Source organism: Cariama cristata, unplaced genomic scaffold, assembly GCF_000690535.1.
Source record: "Cariama cristata isolate BGI_N322 unplaced genomic scaffold, ASM69053v1 scaffold21677, whole genome shotgun sequence".
NCBI classification, from domain to species: domain Eukaryota; kingdom Metazoa; phylum Chordata; class Aves; order Cariamiformes; family Cariamidae; genus Cariama; species Cariama cristata.
Window position 1 is genome coordinate 82 of NW_009625220.1, and position 23648 is coordinate 23729.

Here is a 23648-nt window from a genome sequence, read left to right on the forward strand (position 1 = left end):
AGGTCGGCCTCTGTAGCCGTGGAGAGCTCGTAACCGGGCGTTAACGTTCACAGCTTTCTCCTCGTCTTGCTGCGGCTGGGAGGACTTTGTTCCGGCCTCTGTAGCCGTGGAGAGCTCGTAACCGGGCGTTAACGTTCACAGCTTTCTCCTCGTCTTGCTGCGGCTGGTAGTACTTTGTTCAGAGTGTGTGTGTTTGTTCTAGTCTTGGTTCTGGTACGTGGAAAAGCACGTTACTGAATGCATCTTGTCATGAAGTAGACGGTAACCAGGTGAGTATGGATCTGACAACATGCTGCTGTTGGGCGAATGTAATTTGGTTTCTGAGGGGTAGAATAGCAATGAGTAAGTTGCTTCCAGGAACAGTATTTTGGAAAGGAAATCTGTGGTATGTTTTGTGTTAGCCTGAGACGCTGGATACAGTAGAGTGGAAAGAGAACACAGTCAAGATCTCCTTAAAATGAAATATTTTCTGTGAAAATAAAAGCGCCATACAGTTTAGGTGACTGAGTTCAGAGTAGAGTTTTCCTAAATAGATATGCTTTCAAAGCTTACATTTATCCTGTTGTAAGTTACCATTCTGAGAATTTTCAAATAAAATGGTCTATAAAAAAATCAAAGGACAACATGGAAGATTGGAGTCCAGATTGAGTCCACGATTCTCTTGTATATCTCTATGTAGAAAAATGTCACTAAGATGCACTTTCTGCACATCTACAGTCACAGATGTACTGTGATGGTTATGTTATTATTGAGGTGAGGTTACAATTGACAAGCATGTTTAAAGTGGTGGATCTGGCAAACTGATTGGCTTTCGTAAGAAAATCCCATTAAGATATTCCTGTGTTTGCTTCTCCTATAATTGTGCTCTGAACTGTCAGACCGTGGTTTAAACTTCCTGTCTGAAATGATCAGGAAAGAAAAAAATCAACTTCAGGAGATTGGAAAAAGTTGGTTTTAACCTTGATCATTTCAGTGATGAAGATTAGCGTTACGTGCGCGGGTGGGCAGTGGCAGGAACGTATGGGAATGGTGAGGGGGGTGACAACTTCCATAGCTGGTGAAGCGTAGGTACCCTCAAAAAAAAAAGAGCTGCAAAACATATGCTGGACCTGAAGACAGTTACTTGAATGCAGTGTTTTGTTCCTTCATGGGCAGCAGTACTGAAGGAGGAGTGTATGGGGGACAAATTCATCTTTGTTTACTGTGGTAACTTTGGCTTGTGGCTGCAAACAGCATCTGGCATATTTATGGCAGTGTGCTTAGGATGTGTGAGCTCTGGTTTGCAGGTTACTCGTGACCTTTGTGTAACTGCAGTGACTTTGCTGTTCGTATGTTAACTCTGAGTTTCTTGATTGTATTTCTGAATTGCAGTATATACTATCAAGTGGTTTATAGTCATTCTGTACTTGTAGTTGAAACAAGCACTTAAAACATTTAAAACACTTACATAGCGCTTGATTTACAATATTGTGTGTCTAGCTCTTTCAGGTTACTTCACAAATTAAATTACTAGAAGACTCTAAGAATAAGTATATGGCTGAGTGGTGTGATCCAGAGTTCCTTGAGGAGTGTCATTGCTTAGTCTGTAAATAAATGAGAGATGTTACTTAGGAAAGCTGTAGAAGAAGGTATCAGATTTGCCTGATTACATGAGATAATTGTATAGCTGGCCAAAATATGGCTGCAGCAGGAAAATTAATGTGGCTGCAGGTTCCCTTGACTGATTTATGTGTGTGGAGAGGATTGCCTTCCTGTTCCTCATATCCAAAGTGGTGATGCCATGTAGATTCCATGTTTTCACACATTTTTTTAGGTATGGATATTATTGATAAGACCTTTGAAAATACAACCATTGCAGATGCTTTGCTTGTTAACTACTTGCATTGTATTGGTCTGCCTTTCTAATGTGGTGGGATATTTTTTTAGACTCAGTCAGATTTCAAATACAAATTTGTACAGTGAATAAGAGCCAGTAATTAATTTCACAGTCTAAACAAAAGAGGAAGGTCTCTTAGAAAACACATAGGTCAATAGTGAATGCACTACCAACAGGTCTACGTGTGTGTGTGTCTGGTGACTATTCTTGTACTCATAAATGTAACTTAGGACTCAGAGTTTTTTGTGCATTTCACTAAATCAGCTTTTGTATCCATTTGATGCTCTGTTCACTGTTTCTGATGACATGACCTTGATTTTTTTTGGTTTTTCTTTGAAAATATGTAGAATCTAAAATCTTCATTGTTCTTTATTCAGACTTCTTACTATTTTGCATGCAGTTCAAGCTTTTCTTTTACCTGCTGCAGAAGCCTCACATTTTTTTGCCCCAGGCTGTGTCTGCACTTGAGAATTCTGGCATAGATGCACTGGCTAAGTGTGTGATCTGTGACTGACATGTTGGCAGAAGCCCTTAGCATAGGTGCTATATCAGGAAAAGCTGAACTACTTTTGAGGTTCGTTTTCCTGTAAGCACAGCTCCTCAACAGTACAGTAAACTGGTGTTACTGGACCAGTTAAATGCCAATGATAAAACTGCATCTATGGACGACTCAAAGGTCGGGAAGTCAAACTGCATGTGTTAATTACAGAAGTTGTCATTGTTTCTTTTAAATGGAATGCGTTTTAGTTACTCAGTAACAGCAGTTGCTTTTTACTTGCCCTCTTAGTTTATAGTGAATGTTGTGTAACTTAAACATGTTAGACAAGTAAACTGCTTTGCATTTATTGCATTAATTGATACCCAGTCGATTGATGTTTTTTTGCTTATTCCATGGTAACTTCTTAGCAAGTTTATACCCTCCTTGTCTGACAGGAACAAGTCCTGGTTAGTCAATGAGGTAATGGTTGGTTGCGTCACTGGTTTTTTGGTTTTTTTTTTTTGCTCCTTAGTTTGAAATCACTTGCTTTTGCAAGTCTGTCATAGTCCAAATCCCACCCCTTAACTCTTTCAGCAAGTTTGTAGGCTAACCCTGTGTTTGTGGTATATGAGGAAGCATCGAGCAGAGATTCTTGAATTACTTAGCCATGTATCAGTGTGTATTGCAGACAATGCTGTTTGGGTCCACAGCAGTTCACTGTCTTTGCACATTTTCCTCTGAGCTGGGTGTAGTGCTTGAGTGCAGTGATGGGTGAATGTGGCCAAACTCCTTGGCTTGTGTGGTGCAACATATTGGGATCAACAGCCAACTAGTATGGCTTCTTTCCAGTATCTATTTTAATAACAATTGCTGATTGTTGCCCATCTCATTGTTGTGACATTGGATCAGTATATGAACAAATTAAACCCCTTTGTCTAGATATACTTATGTTGATACTTATTCTGAATTGAACTGAGCAAAGTATATAAAAAGTAATTTCTGTTGTACTGTGCACCTGTTGCCTAATAAATCTCACTATTGACCTACTGTAAGTCTGCTATGTTTCATGCCAGCTGTAGTGGACAGGTGTAGAAAACTCTCAAACGTGTGTATGATAGCAGTAGAACAATTGTTAGACTCTTGGCAGCTCATGTGCTGCTCTCTTATTTGTGGTAGGCGTGAATGCCAAACTCATTTAAAAGGAAGGTGACTGATGGAGAACTTTGACAAATTGTACTGTAAACTTGAGCTTAATTATTTCTAACTATAAGATATCCTTGCTTGTGCTCTGAATTTACATCTTAAATTCATGTGGACATACTTTTTGCGGACATTCTTTTTCTCATAGTGGTTTTAGTGCTAAGGAGAATCTTAAAACCATTTATATTCTGTTAATGCCTTTCCGTATAGGTCTGAGATGAGACTCGAGATAAACATTAGTCCAAAAAAAGAGGAAATACTCAGTAACTACAGATATTCAGAAAACAACACTTTTTTGTGGTACTCGATCTCATCAAGAGGGTCCTCTCACTTAGAGAGGAAAAAAGAGGTCTAGTCCAGGGCTTTTGTTTTGGTTTGGGTTTTTTTGGCAAGTTGATGAATTAAGTTGACTGAAACAGTAGTCCCTCTCCATGTCATCTGTCAGACAAGGGCTCACACAAATCCTTTTCAACCAAAAGAAAATGCTGAAGCTCGCTGCTGCTGCTTCTGTTGTGAATCACTGTCATCATTGGCTGACAGCTAATTTCTTGTTCTGCCTTAGAAAACAATCTCCCTCAAATATATAAAGTTCTGAACTGCTAGTTTAACCATGTTGGCATTGCTGGGTGTTACTAAGCTTTATTATTCTTGCAGCTGGCAGTCTGTTGCTGTTAAGTTGCTGTTGCTTGCATGCAGTTTCTGAACGTTTGTGAGGAAGGCACATTTGCTGTTTGTTTAGTTACTTAGATAACTGAGTCTCAAATACACAAGTGTCTTTTGGTGTAAACTCTGTTTTAAGACTTTTTAGTGAACAGTTGCTGAAAACAGTCCTAAGTACTGAGATGTTATTTTTTTATGTAACTGCAGATAACTTCTGAGCTACTTGTTTGTACTGCCTTGACAGATAATTGATTATGAACTTCCATTCATTTTATTGAGCTGGTTTGCTTGTTGCACATTCTTTGACCAGAAGATGTCAAGCTGTGAAAGTTTTTCTTGCTTTATATGGACCTTCACCTTAGGAACAAAAAAAGTCCAGTGCACCACATAGAATAGCAATGGATCAGGTGAGAAGAAGCAGTGAAATTGGAAAATAATGTCTAGAATTATTACATTTGCGAGAAAATGGAAAATGTGAGGTTTTTTGGTTACTTGTGCATGAAGTACATGAAGTTTGCTTGCATAATGAGTTTCTTATTTGTGTACATCTTCAGTGTAGCAATTGAAGGACTGGAGGGTTGAGAAGCAGCAGCTTAAAAATTTCATCAGGGTTAAATCTAAGGCTTGACAAACTCTTTCAAAAACTAATCTTATGTTACGAATTAATTTTTGTATTCTTATTTGTACTATTATGAAATGGTATTGCAGCATATAATGTGACACGAGTTCTTTAATACCTTTAAAAAAAAAAAAAACACACCACCAAAAAACCCCAAGAACAAACAACAAAAACATACCAAAGCAAAAGAAGAGACTTATGAGATTTAGCTTTTTAGTGGTTTTGGCTTCATCAGGTTATGTTGCAGTTAGTTAGGTTGAATATGTAACTTAAACAGAAATTATTAAGCTTTTTTTGAAGAAAAAAAAAGTTTATGAATAGTCTTTAAAATTTCACAGAATTAAAATAAAAGCTGTATTTTTGGTTTTGTTTGTTTTGTTCCATAAGTTGATCAGTTGTATACCAAAGCTGTAAATTAATCCACTGGTTTTTGCTATGTTTTCTATGGTAAAGGAGTTTCATGATTGCTAAGAAAATAAATCTCATCAGGATCGTTATTTAGAAAAAGAGTTGAGTTTAAAACTTGGCATTGTATTCTATCACCATTTGGTCTTCAAGACATAGATACAACGTTTTGTTATTTTTAACACACGATTTCTATACAGTCTGTATGGGATCCATTTTTCGTCTGTATGAGATGCTAAGGGACTATTTTTTCATCCAAGTCCCTATCAGAATGGGCTTATTGATGATACAGAGCTGTATCAGCCTTTGCGTTTAAAATGTCGGCCATTCCATTCAATGATGTATTGCATGCATATTGAGGACTATAGCGGAATAGTGTGACTAAGGTTGCAGAGATAAACTGTCTAAGAGCTAGGAGTCTAGTTATAGGCAGCATAAACAACAACAAAAACGTTGATGTCTATCTTGACGTGGGCATTATTGCTGACTTTATTACATGATAGCACGTTGTGCTCTAACTCCTGACTCCCTACCCCCAAATTTCTTGCGTCATGCAATGCGTGGGGCAGAGAGTAACCATAGAGTTAGCATCTATTTGATGATTCGTTTCTGTATAGTTGGTTGTGTGGTCTGTGGGCATACTGTTGTTATTCAAAGCTTACCCTGATAAGAGAGTTACTAATTTTAATGGGTTTTCCTGCGGCGTCATGCCCATACTCTCTGAAGTTTTTAGTCCCTGTTGCATGCACTTAGGCTTGTCTGAAGACTTCATGCTTCCAAGAACCAGCAGAGCAAGTGACAGCCCCAGAACTACAGATAACTTGCATCCCGTTACAATTCCTATCCCACACCTGACACTGGAGCAGCCATTGCATTTGGGTATTTTCCAGTAGTCCTCATCTGTAGCACATGTCTTTATGCCGGGACTGCAGTGCAGGGCTGTCAGAATGTGTAGGATGGAGCGGAGGGGCTGGTCAGCCTGAGGTGCGTATTGGGGTAGTAGATCCCTGGGCTAAAGGAATTGGCAGTGATCAGAAAGTGGTAATCTAGTTGTAGCGTAGGCTTAATCTCTGCAGTCTGAAATAATTTTCATACTGGGAATGCATGTATGAATGTTATAACGTGGCCTACATCTTGTGTTTTACTTTTTGGTACCAAGAATTTGGAACAGCACTGAATTTTGTAGATTATTTCACAAAGACGTTTCTAATGTGGTTTGCTGTAGAAATGCAGAAGGAAAAATTCAAGCTGACTTTCATGCATTAAACTTTGTCTACTGCATACACATAACCCTTCCCTTAGTTAAAAGAGAAGTGGTGTTGTATTGGGAGCTAAATTTAGGACATACTTGAAGTAAATGTAACCTTTTCAGACTTGGGTTAAGTTTTAAAGAAATGACTTGTCAAATACACAGTTACTTGGCTCTCAGTAAAAATATTTGCACTCTAATTCTGGCTTGTGTATCCATAGAGTTACACACAGTGTACAAAAAGTGGTGAAGTTAATAATGTTTTCTCAATTTGAATTTAAATCATTAAAACCCAAATATCTAAAAGCCATGCAGATTATCTTGTTCTGTGAACAGTGGAGATGGTGCAGATTGATTTCCTCGTATAAACCCAGTGATCAGTGACCCATGAGAGAAGAGCTTTTCTGGCAACAGCAATATTTAAGAAATTCCCTCCCTTATATGGTTTTAGTTGTGAGTCTCCCCTCGGGAGAGTGCCTGTAGGATACTTTTGTTCTATCTGGATTCCTATTTTTATGTAGGAACTGAGACTGGTACCCATTGTCTGATTTTCTCATGCCGTGATTGGAAGCCAGGCCTTAAAAGAGGGGATGTACAGCAACTCCTGGGTTCCCTTCAGATTTTCAGTTGTAAAAGTCATTTAGATGCTAAAAATGATCAGACTGGCATGAAGTGAGCAGACATTAAGGGAAACGGGGTGATGAAACGCAAAGGTGCTTTCAGGATTGTCTTACAGCCATCTGGGTGTAACTTTGGCGCTGGTGGTGGATGAGCAGGGAGAGGAGGCAGAAGTATGGTCAAAGAGCAGCATTGACAATTGCCAGCAAATCCTGGATGGTCATTTCAGTGCATGTGATTCAACAGGTGAGATGTAGTCAATCCTGCAGCTATTGTTTGAGGCATTACTGCCCCCAGTTTGTACTCTTACCCTCCTCAGAGAGGTTGGTAGGATGACATGTGTGCTCACGCCTCTGTTCATTTTGGTCTGGCAGGTTAGCCTGAACTGCCCCAAAATGTTGATCCTTGAAGCTAAGCTGTGAAAGAGGAGCAGAAATCCAGAAGATGAATGTTAGGGTCTTTTGCAGCTCAGTATTTCTTGAACATGGGTCATACCCCTTTGATAGAGAGGCTTTTTACATCTGATTCCTTATAAACCACAACATTTGATAACTGATCTGTAAATCTAGGGGTTACAGGTGGCAGTGTTGGTTTCTGCAGAAATGCAGATGATCAAGAGGTGATGCAGAACATGAAGATTCATTTAGCAGGGTCACAGGCCAGTTGGCACAGTTTTCCATCCTCTGCTAAGAGTGACAGACCATGATGGTCCAGCACTTTGTATTAGCAGTTGGGTGAGGCAAGTTGTATGAAGCTGTAGAGGAGTTAGCTGTAAAGTTAGTTTATTTGCCTGGTGTATGGAAGGCAAAACAGTTTTGTTTTCACTACCAGTTTTATTCGTCTTGCTCAGTAGGTCTTTCCACAAAGTGTTCTCCATATTTAATTCATAGTCTGCTGAGTCAGCTCTGGTCTTAAAGGCTATGTGTATTTCAGTAGGAAATTTTCCCTATTTAAATTGCTTTGAGGGCTTTATTTTCTTCACATATTTAGTCTTTGGAGAAAAAACTTACCTCATTGGTTCTTCTGATCACCAGTCACTAAGATTAAAACCTATTTAGCTTTCTAAAGGGAAATCACTGCATTGCTTAATACTTTTGTAGTGAATCTTTTGAAGAGTTTGTCTCCTATCTGATACACTTGTCAAAGAAAGTCTATTTTGTTTTTCCAGGAAATGGAAGGACTGACATTTTCAGAAGTCTAGGCTAGAGTTTACCAATCAGATCCGTGTTGCGTCTTTGAAGATCAGCCCTTAAGTGCATAACTTGCGTACAGTGATGCTTTTCTTATTTGAACTGACGTATCGCTTTCTTTTTCAGAGCCCTCTTGATAGAGCGCAAGCAGCCAAGAACAAAGGAAACAAATATTTTAAAGCGGGAAAATATGAGCAAGCTATTCAGTGCTATACTGAGGCTATCAGCCTGTGCCCTCCTGAGAAAAACCTTGATCTTTCTACCTTCTATCAAAATAGAGCTGCTGCCTATGAACAACTGGTAAGAAATGAAAGATAATTACATATTTATTCTAGAAAGTTGCATTATAAATTGTGTATTTTGTCACTTTTGTCCACTGAAAGACCCCAGGTGGTGATACCTACTGCCTTCACACGAAGATGCCATTGCTTGCAGCCATTTTTCACAAGCTCGTCATAATTTTCCACATACAAATAAAATTATTTTCTGTTAACTACTCTGTATTATGTAATTCTTATGTGTCCCTTTTTTGTAAGACAAGGTTTTAATTTCTTATCCTCTGGAACAATTTTCTTGTATACAAATTCATTTTGCTTCTCTCTACTAGAGTGTTTCTTTAACTGTTAGGTGAAAGGCAAAGTATTTTGGAAGGACGCTACTTCAAAAATTAAACAAAAAAAATCACGGCAATCCTATTAAAGCCCAAGACCTAAATGTTGCACATCTGGAAGTAACATTTACTTGATAGCTGAGTATACTTGCTATTTGTTTTCAAAGTCAACCAGTGTTGTTTATTATGGTATTAATAGATTTGCTTATGAGGTTCAGTTGGTGAGCTGTATAAAGGAGCGGAAAAATTTGCTTTGTACAGTCTGAAGTATCAAGTGAGAGATTGTGTGATGAGAGAAATCTAGTCTTGAAAGTTAGAGGAGAGAGAAAACAGTTCTTGTCTAATCAAATACTACTTTTAACACTAATTCATGCCATAATGAATCCCAAATATATCTGGTTCCTCTTTTTTCAGTTATTAGAAAAGCCTGTTTTGATAATCAATTTTGCAGATAAATGGATTTTTAGTTCTTAATATCCTTGACCAGGTCTAGTCCTACATACTCATTTATCATCCCTTTGTAATAACATAGCGTGATAAATTGAAATAAATTTTTTAAAAAGTGTTTTAGCACTTTGTTAAACTTGTTTGTTGGTTTTCGTTATGTTTTCATCTTTTTTCTTCTATTTGTTTTGTACCAGTCTTCAGTCCCAATGTTACCTCCTGCAAGCATCTTCGTATCGGCTTATCTTCTCCCATATGCTTTGTACAACTGTCTGTTTTCATTTTTCTGTAGCAATTCGTTTTCTGTTTTGTGGCTCTTCTGGTGCAGGTGGCTTCCAGTGGTGCCTGACAGTTTCTTACTGAGAAACTTGCAGAAATAGAAGCAAGCAGGTAGAACCAGAGCCCTGGGAACTGCAGCTACTGTTAGGTGGGCATGACCCTGGAGTTGGTAGTGGAAAGCTAATATAATGCAGCTGAGTAGGGCCTCTCTCATTGTGTTGTCTTTCTACTCACAGCAAAAATGGACAGAAGTGGCACAAGACTGCACAAAGGCTGTTGAGCTTAATCCTAAATATGTAAAAGCTCTCTTCAGACGTGCAAAGGCTCATGAGAAGCTAGACAATAAGAAGGAATGTTTAGAAGGTGAGTGTCTCTTGATGTGTGTACTTAAAAGTGGAATTAGCTCAGGTGCTTTGGAGATGATAACTTCTGGGATTGATTTATTTTTATTTCTGGAACTACAGTAATACAGAATCATTTATTTAAAACCATTCATAGCTGCTGCAAATACATTTTCTTTTGTAAGAAGAAACCTTTTCCCATTTTTGAAGCTGTCATCGCTTACATTGGAAATAGCTGCTGAGAAATTGATGTTACTGTAGCCACTCAAGCGCACACCAGGCAATGTGCGCTTGCAGTCCAGAAAGCCAACAGTATCCAGGACTGCGTCAAAAGCAGCGAGACCAGCAGGTCGAGGGAGGGGATTCTCTATTCTGCTCAAGTGAGACCTGCCCCCCGCAGTACTGCCTTTAGCTCTGGGGCCCCCAGCACAAGAAGGATGTGGACTTGTTGGAGAGAGTCCAGAGGAGGCCACGAAGATGATCAGAGGGATGGAGCACCTCTACTGTGAAGACAGGCTGAGAGAGTTGGGGTTGTTCAGCCTGGAGAAGAGAAGGCTCCAGGGAGACCTTAGAGCAGCCTTCCAGTACCTAAAGGGGCCTACAGGAAAGCTGGGGAGGGATGTTTTACAAGGGCGTGTAGTGACAGGACAAGGGGCAATGGCTTTAAACTGGAAGAGTGAAGATTTAGATTTGATATTAGGAAGAAATTCTTTACTGAGAGAGTGGTGAGGCACTGGTACAGGTTGCCCAGAGAAGCTGTGGATGCCCCATCCCTGGAAGTGTTCAAGGCCAGGTTGGATGGGGCTTTGAGCAACCTGGTCTGGTGGGAGGTGTCCCTGCCCATGGCAGGGGGGTTGGAACGAGGTGATCTTTAAAGTCTCTTCCAACCAAACCATGCTATGATTCTTTTTCCAGGAAACTCCCTACATTTTAGAGTAGAATTCATCTAATGTGCTGAGTGGATAACCCAGAAAACAGTCGTTCTACTTCCATACAGTAAACAAACTTTCTTCCCTGTTCTAGAGAAATGCTACTACTGCAGAAACCAAGGTGTTTTTGCAGGTGGAGACACATGGTCAGAAACAAGAGTATTACAGTCCTTTAAATGCATTTGGCGGGTATTAAAGAGAAAACAACTTCAGTAGCATTTTGTTCTGATGTATAACTGTTATGAAAATTGAAACAGATTTAACCTTTTTTTTAATATTAGCACTGTGTATTTGGCAGAAACTACTGTGTCAAATCATTCCAAATACTATTCCTAACAGAATGCATTTTGAACTGTCAGGAAGATGTGGCTGAGAAGCCGTGGAAATTAAGGAGAACTACAGGTCAGGTGTGTTGTTTGAGGGCCCTTTTGATCTAAGGGACACTGCTTGAAATGACCCATTTGAATTTCATCAAGTGAAATCATTTCTGTGGATGTGAGGTTTAAAGGCAAGTGAAATTTTCAGCTGTGCTCATTGTCAAAGAAGGGCAGAAAATAAGGCAGTGCTCTGACTGGCCAACCTAACTATTAAATTAGTTTCATTATGTGTAACAGCTAAGAATTAGGTCTGCTAAATTAGAAGGTAAATAAGATGTGGAAATCTTATTTATCTGCTGGCAGAATGCCTTTCTGCCCTGTGATACTGCAGGGACTAGAAAAGGACTACTTAGGTCATTTAGTGTAGTCCTTTGCAGTCACTAATTGACTAACAGCTGCACTTCCAGAGTACTATAATAAAATCTAAACCCTATGTAGTTGTGATAAACTGGCAGATGATAAAAACGTCAAGAAAGATCAAGTGTCCCTGACATAGTAGGATAGCTTTTAAATGTAACTCCTTTTTAACATTAATAGCAGTAATGTTTTGTAGCAGTTATTTTAAACCTTGATTTGTGTTTGATTTTTAGCATGCAGTTTTTTCAGATCTGGAAATTACTTGCTTTTTCTGAGCTACACTGGTTTCCTAATAGAATACTGCTTTTACCTACCAAGCACGTATGGCCAGTAAAATCCCAGGAAGTAGGGTACGTCCATGTAGTTGAGGAAAGCGAAACCAAATAAACTTAACCTGCCCCATGCAACCAGCAACGCCCCCTGCCCCAAGATGATCCCTGGCAGTATCATTTGGGAAGATGTTGCTGCTTCACAGCAGTTTACAGGTGCCTGCTTTGGGCAAAACATGTTTGCTAAGGTCCTATAGCATGGTATTACTGCACACTATCTTTCACGCTCGTTCTGGGTGTAGTGTGTTTTCCTGGGATCTTCGATGTGCTTCTTGACCATGCCAGCATTGTGGGGAGTTTCTGTGTAAATGATGGCATAATAGTACCTACAGCAGTGTAGAATTACAGAAACTATACTGAAACTCCAGGGTAAGACCCTTGCTTTTCAAGTGTATTCAAACAATACACTGTTTGAATTTCAAGTCCAAACTCTGTTCATCTTCACTGATGTTTAAGTAAAAATTAAATGGGAAAAATTATCGGTAGTATCGCATTAACTAGAGGATCCAGAGAAATAATGTTAATGTACTGTAAGAGCAGACTTCGTACTACAAAGCATGATTCAGGCAGCAATGAGTTAACATTTGCAGAGGCTTCTATGTGTGAATGAAAGCAGTGTGATATGGGCTAGCACTTTAAATAGGCCAGCAAGGTATTTCTCTTAAAATTGCTCCATTCCAAAGTCACAGAGGTGAGCAGAACAATTTGAGATACAATATGGGAAGATTTCTTAAACTGAGGAAGAAGCGAGATGTGATGGGACTGAATATGAATTTTAAAAGTAGAGAATTAGGACCAGTCCCAGAAGAGAAACTGTGTTAGCCTTCTTAATGCGAACATAATTACTATCCTCAAAGTTTCAAAATGGTGAAAGCCCCTGCTGGAGGTATACATTTGCACTGTTCATCTTAAGTGTGTAGATAAAAACATGAAAACAGAAATAAATGCAGTTTCTTTCACTCACTGTCATGAAGTCCTTTTATCACAAGGCGATCATTTCGGATACAAATTTATATCTTGGAGAACATGGTAAATACAGCAAATTGGAAACAGAGGCTTTTACCCTCAGACAGGACAAAGTTTGACGATGACTCATTGTAACAGTGGCACATTTTAGCGTACTTCAGTGACTATCAGAATTTGTCTTTAATCTCACTTTGTATGTTGTTTCCTAGATGTCACTGCAGTCTGCATTTTAGAAGCCTTCCAAAACCAGCAAAGTATGTTATTAGCTGATAAAGTTCTTAAACTCCTTGGAAAAGAAAAGGCCAAAGAGAAATACAAGGTAGGACTTGTGATATTGCTGACAAATTCTGATTTCACCTGACTGGTTGTTGATTGTTGGCATTCTGTCAATTGTTGTAACCAAGTCACTGTCTTCATCACTGAAGTGCAAGAATCGACACAAACGGTTTAGTACAAGCTACTATTGTACCAATGTTGTTTTCCTCTGGGACCTGTCCAAAGTTTTTGAAACCTTAGTAGGGAAGAGAGTTCTATTTCTAACAATTGTTTCCTTTTAATAATCAAATTTATTATGACATTCAGGAGATGCCTCGAGTTGATGTGCTCCCCTACATGGGGCTTTTCTGGACTTGCAACATAATGGAAACAGGATATGTTGGAAGAGCAGTAGCCAAACGTTCAGTTGCACATCAGGTGGTTGAGTTAGGTATGTGTGTTGAGATAGGAAGGTTTATAAATAAATTGAAAATGCATAAAAATGTTGGTTCCGTATGTAACAAATAGCTTAAAATGAGAAGAATGGTGATTGAGGACTTTTTCTGCCAGGTCATTCTTGGTTTTATAAATAGAAATTTCATGTAGGAAAGATTAAGTTGACAGCAGAATTCCTATGTTTTGGAAAGTGGCAAAATAATACTGTTTTAAGATTTTTTAAAAAAAAGGCAAAAAAGCTTTGCTTAAGAAAAAATGATGCAGTGCAAAGTCACATCTTTTTATTAGCGGTCAGACTTCCTGATTTTGTCTTCAAATATATACCTTCGTACTACCGCAGATCACTTGTGACGTTCAGTTGCAGGCTGTTTCTGTTCCATTTCTGTAAATAGGTGCTCATATTTGTACTTTCTAATTTTGTCACTCAGGTGTCTTTGTGTTAATGTTTGGAAACTACAGAAAAGAGAACTATGGAAGTATAGGGTTAGCCAGGAGCAGTCATTTTAAGTGGCTATAGGTTTACAAAACAGTTGGAACAGGTATTAAAGCATTCTTGCTTGTTATTAAAACATTCTTGCTCATTTTTTGTGACGGTGGTTTTGAGATGCTGAATTTCTTTCCTACAGAGTCACATAAATGTGTAGTGTTGAGGTAACAAAAAATTAAATTTACTATTAGTGTGGCAGTGGTAGGATCATAAAATAGGTGTGCTTCAAATAGGCAGGATTATGATAGAATTTAGAGAAATTCCAAAGAGTGCATTCAGACTTTTCTTGCAGGAGAGATTGAATTGGAATTCTTATGTGCAGTGTTCATTTCGAGCAAGAAATATTTTTCGGCTGTAGAAAGGATTTTATACCTGAAAGATGTTACCACACATTTTACCTGAAATCCCAGAAGTATCTGGGCCAAGCTCCCTGTAGGATTAGGGTATCAACTTATTAGTCTTCATTGTAATGAAAGACGGCAGTTTCTCTTGGACCAGTTGGAGAAAAGGGCAAATTACCATTCGGAATCTACTTGAATTTAGACTCATGCTTAAACTGCCAGCTTGCGTTTTTCACCCAATTTATGTGCACATGTACTGCTTTAGTACATCTACCCAATGTACTATTAAGATATTGTAAGAGTCCTCATTTCTAGCCTCACATGCAGACAGATACTATCTCCCTCCTCTCTTGAGTATCTTCACTTTATTTCTACTGGTGATGGGTATTGCATTATGATCTGAAGCTTAAATAATCCCTAAAAGTCAAATTGTCAAATCAAAAATATGAGACTATCAAATAAGATAGTGGAAAGTCATATATTGGCTCTTTCATGAGTGAATTTTTTTATAATCACATTTGTTTATCCATTTCCGTATTTACCATCTGATATTACCATCTAATGAAATTACATTTCTCTGTTTCAGAATCGTGAGCCTCTGATGCCATCACCGCAGTTCATTAAATCCTACTTCAGTTCTTTCACAGATGATATAATCTCCCAACCTTTGCTTAAGGGTGAGAAATCAGATGAAGATAAGGATAAGGAAGGAGAGGCTTCTGAAGTAAAAGAAAAGTGAGTGTATGGTACAGTTGGGAATTGTTTGGTATTGGAATTAAGTTTTCAGTGATTTTGACATTCTGCTGAGTGTAGCTTGTTGGTTTTATAGTACTTGGCATGGGAAATCCTGTGGTAATAACATAAGCCTATGAAATGAGATCAGTATTAAAAATGAAACTTTGTATGAAAGCTGACTGGCTAGTTCCAAACTGTAGGTGGCTTCAATCCACTAAACAGAGGAAGGACAATGAGATTGGGAAGATGTGCTGAATTTTTAGTACAATATCATAGTAAATCTTAGGAGATGGGAAGACTGGAGAGTGCTGAATGGTGCTTCTGGAGAAGGGAATGTTTTATACTGAAGGAGACTTTCCAAGGAAGAGAGGAGGTTAGTCTTTGGATTGAAAGGGAAAAGACAAGCTAAGAAAAGGGGTTTTGTTAATGCAAATTATGAGTTTATGGCAACTGAGGCTGAAAGGGTGTTTTATCTTTCTGGAATCAAATTGCAGATAAAAGAGAGGTTTGTTCTGACAAAGAAAAGCTTGAGATTTTTCTTTTGAGTGGAGCTTGAGTACCACTTGAATTGGTGCTTTAACTTACTATGCTGCTTTCCAGTTTATTTTTGGAAGATATCACTGCTGTCAGTATGGAAACATTGCATACATGGAAACATATGGAAGCATTGCAAACAGCGTTATGATTTTTTTTTTTTTTAAATAAGATAGAATGTCCTGATCTAGAGGCAGATTCACTGAATCCAAGACAGTTAGCTGAGGACAGGGCAGTGTTTATTGTAATTTTTGATGTGAAATCCTTTCTTCCACGTATAAACTGAACGTTGCTAGGTTTAATATTTCACTTTTCTGACCTGGAGTGAATTCCAGCCCTCTTGTTTTAAGGCAGAGATTATTGCTGTCCTTAATGTGAAAAAAAATTTCAAGGGACAAATGAATCTCAAGTTCAAGAGCTTTAAAGCATTTTTCTTCTGTATTTCCAACGTGATTTGGCCATTCTTTGTCTAAATTGTTTTCAGTTTGTGATGGCTCCATCCAGGAATATTTATAACTACTACTTATGCTGATGTTGTATCTGACTATAGCAAAAATTAGTATTTGTTACGGTTTACTGAAAAATCTGAATTGAAATTGCAGTGTTCAGTGAATGCGTGTATATATACAACTGTTCTTACATCGTTTACAGCTCTGGCTATTTGAGAGCAAAACAATATATGGAAGAAGAGAACTATGACAAAATTATCAGTGAAAGCACAAAAGAAATTGAAGCAAAGGGAAAATACATGGCAGAAGCTTTGCTTCTGCGAGCTACTTTCTACTTACTTATTGGCAATGCAAATGCTGCCAAACCAGACCTAGATCAGGTCATCAGCATGGAAGATGCAAATGTGAAGGTAAGAACCTGTCACAGCTGGATTGTAGTTTGGGTTGAGAAAATGTAGAAGTTGGATGATAAACTTGCAGTATAGTTTAAGAAGTTGTTTTTCCAAGTTTTCTGATACTTTAATGGGAGTGTTCTGGTTTATTTACTGTTTTGTTTTTTTTTATTCCTGACAAATTGTTTTTTCAAGGGCTTGTTGGTTTTTGAGATGGCTGTGCTAACTAGTACAAACTAAAGAACAGAGGAAGTTGAATGAATTGGAGGTTTATCCAGTCTGAAAAATCAGTTCATACATAAGAGAAAAACATTAATTGTACTTGCATATTGAACTGTTTTAAAAAATGTTGATGTATTTGTAAGCATAGGGAATCTGTCTTACAAAGGATTTTTTGGGGGATTGAAAATCCACTGAGATGGAAGCATAGGCTGACATTTGAAATTAGGCAAGGGAGGTGATTCATTTAGAGTCAATGTGAAATTTATTCCTGCTTAGAATGAAATCTGTCAGTGGGGGGAACTAGTCAAATGAAAAATTTACTGTAATTGTAACAAAGCCTTAAATCTGGAGGAATGTTGGAGTGGCTAATGCTTCTTTGAACTTTTTTTACAGCTCCGAGCTAATGCTCTGATCAAACGAGGCAGTATGTATATGCAGCAGCAGCAACCTGTGCTGTCCACTCAAGACTTTAACATGGCTGCTGATATTGATCCTCAGAATGCAGATGTTTACCACCATCGAGGACAAGTAAGAAACATTAGAGATTTTGTCCCAATGCTGGAATATTTCAGTATATACTAAAAGAAAAATAAAGATCAGTACATCATCAGAGACACTTTGTACTGTTTGTGGCAGAAAAACATGGACTTCTAATTTCGAACTGTTGCAGAATAAACACAGTCTAATTTTCAGGTTCAGGTCAGGCAGAAGCAGTTTATTTCTGTTAGCTGTAGGAAAGAATGCAGAGCGACAGAGGTTCAGCCCTCCATCAATATGAACTCTGACTTAAAAGTACTAGGGCTTATATATATGTTTACAGCAGATACAAGCTGCTCTGTGAAGGTGCCTGATATGGCAGAGCAGCATCCGCATAGAAGGAAGCTTTGTTACAGCAGATGTAATGTGGGTTCCTGATAACTCAGCATCTGCAGCGCTGCGGCCTAGACTTGCATCTGTTCAGCTCATCCCTCTCTGGCTTGTGATGCTGCTGTGTCCTTGACTAATTTCTAGGCCTAGAGAGGCCTGCTTCCACAGAACTGCAATATAAAAGGTGCTGGAAGAAAAAAGGAAACGTTACCATATGCAGATATGCTAAGTTGTATTCGTAAGGCAGACTTCCACGGATCAAGTGCCTCCCTCCATGGATTTGTGAGATGTCTTTAGTGCTCAGAAATAAGAATGGTGCTATGTGTTGATTGAAGGGAATGAAAGTTTTCTGCACATTGAAAATTAGTGTTTTACAGTAGCTTTGCAGTAAAGTAAGAATGATGAAGTGAGCTCCACTCTTGTGGAGGAATGAGAATATTAAAAAAAAAAAAAAGTTGAAATGCAAGCTGGGAAAGCCAAAATGTTTTGACATCCAAGTAGTCCACAGGCATTAACTACAGTGAGGCAAAGCGACTTGAGAAAATATGGCATAGTTTTGGAGACTGGACATAATGCTAAAGCAGTAATGGCAACAGTCTAAAATGCAAGCGTTCTCAATCCCTACACATGAATGTTGCCATTTTGTGTAGGAAGCCAAAGTTTCACTGATGGCTTTGTTATTTTATGGCAGTGATTTTTAGTCATGGGTTTTTTAGGTCTCTAGGCAGTTCTAAAACTGAACTGGAGATGATATGAGTAACTGACGCTAATTGATTTATCACTTAAGTGTCTGAAGCAGAGATTAAATACAGAAATAGGATTTTCTTTCATTCTGGCTAGCTGAAAATCCTGCTTGACCAAATTGAAGAGGCTGTGGAAGACTTTGATGAATGTATCCGATTGCGACCCGATTCTGCCTTGGCTCAAGCACAGAAATGTTTCGCTCTGGTAGGTAACGTGCTGGTGTTTGTCTGAGTGCTTTTTCGTTTTAAAGAGTTCCAGAAAAGATGTTTCTCTGTTTTGTTCCAATTTAATGGAAAAGTAGGGCAACAAACATCTCAATATCTTTTAATAATAAGGTAAAGAAAGAACGCAACAGTTTCTTCAGCTGGAGTGAGGGTTTGTTGCTTTCATTTTGAAATGTTTTCAAACAGTAGGTCATCTTTTCTGTTTTGTGGTAGAGGAACACAAATTTTCATTCTAATTGTATCATGTAAAATTGATTTAAATAAAGCTTTAACGTTGTGGAAAACAGTCATCTTCAAGAAATTGGAAACAAACTATTTCAAACTAGTACGATGCCTCTGTGTGCAGGAATCTTCTGAGGACAGCTTTGCATGGTGTGAACAAGGAGGAATTCTAGGCTTGGAATTTCTAGGCTTTGAAATAGAGGGAGGCTATTGGCAACTATCAGGCCTTATGGCTTCCTTTTTTCACCCTTTCTCCTCTCCAAGTCCACTCTACCAGAGACCTGAACACATGATAGGTTCCTAAGAACAGATTTGGTAGGTTGTACAGAGACATCACCTTCTGGAACTTGTAATTGTTATGATGCGTGTGTCTCTTGGGGAAGTGGGTAGAAGTCTGATGAGCCTTTTTTTTGTGGTGTTTCATTTTTTTTCCTTTTTTCTTTTCTTTTTCTTTCTTGAATAGTATCGCCAAGCTTATACAGGAAATAATCCTTTGCCTGTGCAAGTAGCCATGAAAGGATTTGAAGATGTCATAAAAAAATTTCCCAAGTGTGCTGAAGGCTATGCGCTCTATGCTCAGGTACATTTTTCTCTCTCTTAAAGAAAATGCTACATTCTCTTGCACCTCTTATCTTGGATAACATGTGTTTATTCAAATAATACATGAAGATTTTTGAGAATAATTTCTGAGATAACATATGCTGTCTTAATAAGCTACCTGAATTTATGGGTATGTGTGTTCTGGGGTAGAGGAAGTAGAGGGGGAGTTGGTGGCACAGAATATAGATGATGAGAGTCAAGGATGGTTATTAGGAGACAAAGGTCTGGCATACACTTCCCCTTGAATTCCTGCATGTGTGTGGCATCTCACTTGGTGGATGTCAGGGACTCTCTAAGTAATTTGAGAGTTAAATGTGTGGAAGTAGGGTAACGGTTTCGTTCTGCTACAAATGACATGTGCTGATCAAGCGGGTTTAGTACAGATGTTCAGAGTAGACTTGTAACAGAGACTGTAATTTCTTCTCTAAGAAGATGTACTTCTGGTTCTAGTATGAAGCATGAGATGTTCTGATTTTAAGTAGGTAGGCAATATGGATGCATTTCCTTTTGAAAGAAGTATACTTGAAAAAGGCAGAAATTGAGACTTGCAGGTACAGACTTTTAGAATGGGTTTTACTTGCAGTACAGTTAGTGTGTTGCTTGTGGATTTCCCATTACAGACGGTACTGTAATCAGTAATTTGTGCATGTAAAGCCTAGGAGCTTTCTTCTAAAAAGCCTCAGTTTTGAAACTTAACTGTGGTAACTGATGTGCCTGGCCTACTCTACGATAAGAGAGCTATATCCAATCTCACATCATCAATGTGGCTTTAATTAGAATTAGCCTCTTGCAGAGCATGTATTTTGGTTGCGTATTGACATATAGGTTTCTCTTGATGCAGGCACTAACTGATCAACAGCAGTTTGGCAAGGCTGATGAAATGTATGATAAATGCATTGACCTTGAGCCAGACAATGCCACTACATATGTTCATAAAGGGTATGTACTGAGTTTGCGATCCTTTTGGTCGAGGGCAGTTGGCATATTTAGATGAACCAACCTGAATTAAATGTTTGTGTGTAGAAGTTTAGCCAGGAGAAATAACTTTGTGAAAACATCTTAGTGCTATTAAATGTATTTCTACAGTTTCTCTTGACTAAACTGTAAATAAGTTTCAGGAGAATTTCATTAGTGTTCATTCCTAATTGAGTATCTACTTGAAGTGTATCTGACTTTTACTTTAGCCTTATCTTAATTTTAGCTTTGTGCTGAAGTTTTCTTTTGTAAAACAACTTGTAACAAGTCTTCTTAGGAGGAATTTACCTATTTTAGAGTCATTAAACTGGCGACGTGGCTTATTGAAAGTGACTTTCACATGTTTTTAAAATCCATGAAGTTACTGTCTCCCCTGCATTAGGAATTAAATACATTTGGGATTTTTTTTTTTTCCCCTCCTTATGTGATCAGAGTTTTGGGAGGAGTATGTGAAGTTTGTTATAAATTTTCTTTCTCTTCTAGTTTACTTCAGCTCCAGTGGAAGCAAGATTTAGACAAAGGGTTAGAACTCATAAGCAAGGCCATTGAAATTGATAACAAATGTGATTTTGCATATGAAACCATGGGAACGATTGAAGTGCAAAGGTAATGTTGAATTGCAGTGTTAAGAGTTCTTAGTTATCTTTGAAATTACGGTAGTCCTTTAGATTTCCTTATGGATCTTAAGTCTTTCTTAAGATCTTCTTCCCGGTGCTGTGCAAGGCCAGCTCTCACCTGAAGTCCTGATTTCTGTTCTGTAACTCTTAGGTAAAGCCTTCCTTTCTCTATGGCATAATTATGTTCCATGATCTGATAAGTTCCTGTGCAGATAGTCTGTGTATGTTTAAATACATCCCTTCTGTATTTAAAGCGACTTCCTTAATCATTACTAGGCTTCCTGTGTATCTAATGTAGCCCTTAAACATATCTTAGTGGACCATTTGTACTGAGGATCTGGAGCTGTACTCTCAAGCCTGGTGATTTGGGTTTAATTCCAACAGGACTGCAGTTGGCAGGTTCACAGAGTAAAAAGGAGACTAACACGCTATTCTGTAACAGTGCATTGAATTACAATTGTGCAAAAGTTTGGGGTGTAGCTGAGAGTATAGTTGAGAGGTGTGTTTTGGTTTTGTTTTGTTTTGTTTTTTTTTAACATGTCTAGCCATCAAAAGGACAGACAATTAAACTGTTGCTGTGAGAAACTTTGCAAGCATTTCTTATTTCAATAATGTGAGCTCTTGCCTGTGCTAGTTTCCTCTTAAGCATACAAATTCTTTTCAAGGGAGATGAGAGTTGATTTAGTTGTCCCAGCATTATCTTTGTGGTAAACTTGGTGTCCTGTGGAGAACATTTTATCCCCCGCTACCACCTGTGGGGGCTTTCAAAAGGAAGGCTGTTAAACAGCTGTCGTACATGCTTAGGCTTGGTAACAACTTCTCGCAGTTTGCTCATCATCATTGCAAGTTCTCATGGCGTTTCCTCCCAAAGTCCTTTTAAGCTGTTAGAAGTGGAGAGCATAAATCCTGAAGGAGAAAAGATGCTGTAGAGATGAAAAGATTGCTTTGCCAGTCTTAATTGGGCTACATTTTGGTTTATTTCAGAGGTAATCTGGATAGAGCCATTGAAATGTTCAACAAAGCTATCAACCTGGCCAAATCTGAAATGGAGATGGCCCACCTCTACTCACTCTGTGATGCTGCCTATGCCCAGACAGAAGTTGCAAAGAAGTATGGATTGAAACCACCAACACTGTAAAGAAATGAGGAGGAAATGACCTTCTAAAGTGAAGTTGCCCACTTCAGCCAGCCCTAAAGACGCTGTTGCAGACCATGTTGAATGGTGGAACTTAGTTTTTTCCCGTTCGTGGTGTTGTCATTTGCTACATCTGTTAAATGTTTAGGTGTTGTGGGAGTGGTTGTTCAAGGAAGTATGCAGTGTTGCATCTTGTTCCTTCTGCAGCAGAAACCTTAAAGCGTGTTAAGGGAAATAAAGTTGCAGGGGAACAGAAGGAAGATATTTTGGCCATGCAAATAAAAACTTCACACTGGTTCATTTTGGGTGATTATGTTGTGGGCGATTTTTGCTTTATAAAACGATATTACAGCATGTGGGGTTTTTTCCTGTTGATTTTAAAGGTAATACTAGTCAGAGCTGTAAAATAGGTTTCTTTTTTATATGCAATTAATCCTTGAGAGTTGATTTTAATTTTGCAAAAAGGAAAAAAATAATTTTCAAACTGTTTAATAATAGAGGGTTTTTTTAAGTTAGTAGATGTGGAGAGAATCCCTGTAAATATATGCAAGCATGCACAATCTTCCCTTAAAGCCCCTCCCTCTGCAGAACTTACTTAGAAATAGTCCTGTGGCAGCTATTAGGGAATTAGACAGTCCTTATCCTCACCCCAGAAATCCCTAGCGTGCTGTATAGGAGAGCTAGTCAAAAGGTCGGGTGACACTGCTTCAGGGTAGGTTTTAGTGGAAGAAAGGCCGTGTTCCTGTGCAGCAGTCCTTACTTGAGTGTCACGGGAAATTGCTCTGGAGGGTTTGGAGGCAGAAAGCACTGCTGGGAGTAGAGCTGCCAAGGTAAGGTCATGCTTGTGTATGATCTTTGTAATCCCTGATGCTCTTGCTTACATGTAATAGCTAATAGACTGTCGAAATTCTCTTCAGTCTCTAGAGACTGCGGTGTTCTGATCTGTTCCTTGTAATAGCCCCTCTGCAGGATTAAGTGAGGTAAGGAACAAAGCATAGGCTAAAACTTCAAAAAATGGATTTAGAATCTGTGCTGGTTTCCTTGTTCTTTAGACCCTGTCTTGTCCAAGATTACAAATACTGTAGAAAGGAAGCAACTGTTCTGCAAATAGCAGATTGGCAAATTATTAAATACTAGTATAAACCGGCTTCCTCTAGCTAGGAACTTCACAGAGGGCTCTCTTGCTTTGGGTTGGTCTTTCTGGTATGGAAGTCAGTCATTCCGTCTTGCCTCTCCCAGGACTGATGTGGCTGGATAAACATCACGCAAATACGTAACTGATGTAGCTTAATTTACAGTACACTAATTTGGGCTTCTTTCTATCCTGAAATCATAGATTTGCTTGTGCTGAATTGTCCAATGCATTTAATCTTTTCAAGAAATGAACCATGCTGTGGTCAAACTGACTTGTTCTCTAGTTGTGCCACCATGTAGCAGCAGCTTGTGCTTTCAACTTGACCTTCCTT

General features: G+C 38.6%; 1 protein-coding gene across 1 annotated transcript; it reads left to right on the top strand.

Moving 5' to 3' along the window:
- Positions 1 to 202: 202 nt before the first annotated feature.
- TOMM70A (translocase of outer mitochondrial membrane 70 homolog A (S. cerevisiae)) lies at positions 203 to 22477 on the top strand (the record flags this gene model as incomplete). The annotated part of the gene is made up of 12 exons (XM_009703534.1): positions 203 to 269; positions 8422 to 8595; positions 9865 to 9991; positions 13137 to 13246; positions 15053 to 15201; positions 16387 to 16594; positions 17192 to 17326; positions 18506 to 18613; positions 19319 to 19435; positions 20297 to 20394; positions 20914 to 21036; positions 22032 to 22477. Coding segments are annotated over 12 exons (1570 nt in total), but the record flags the coding sequence as incomplete, so codon positions are not given.
- Between the last annotated feature and the right edge of the window lie 1171 nt (positions 22478 to 23648).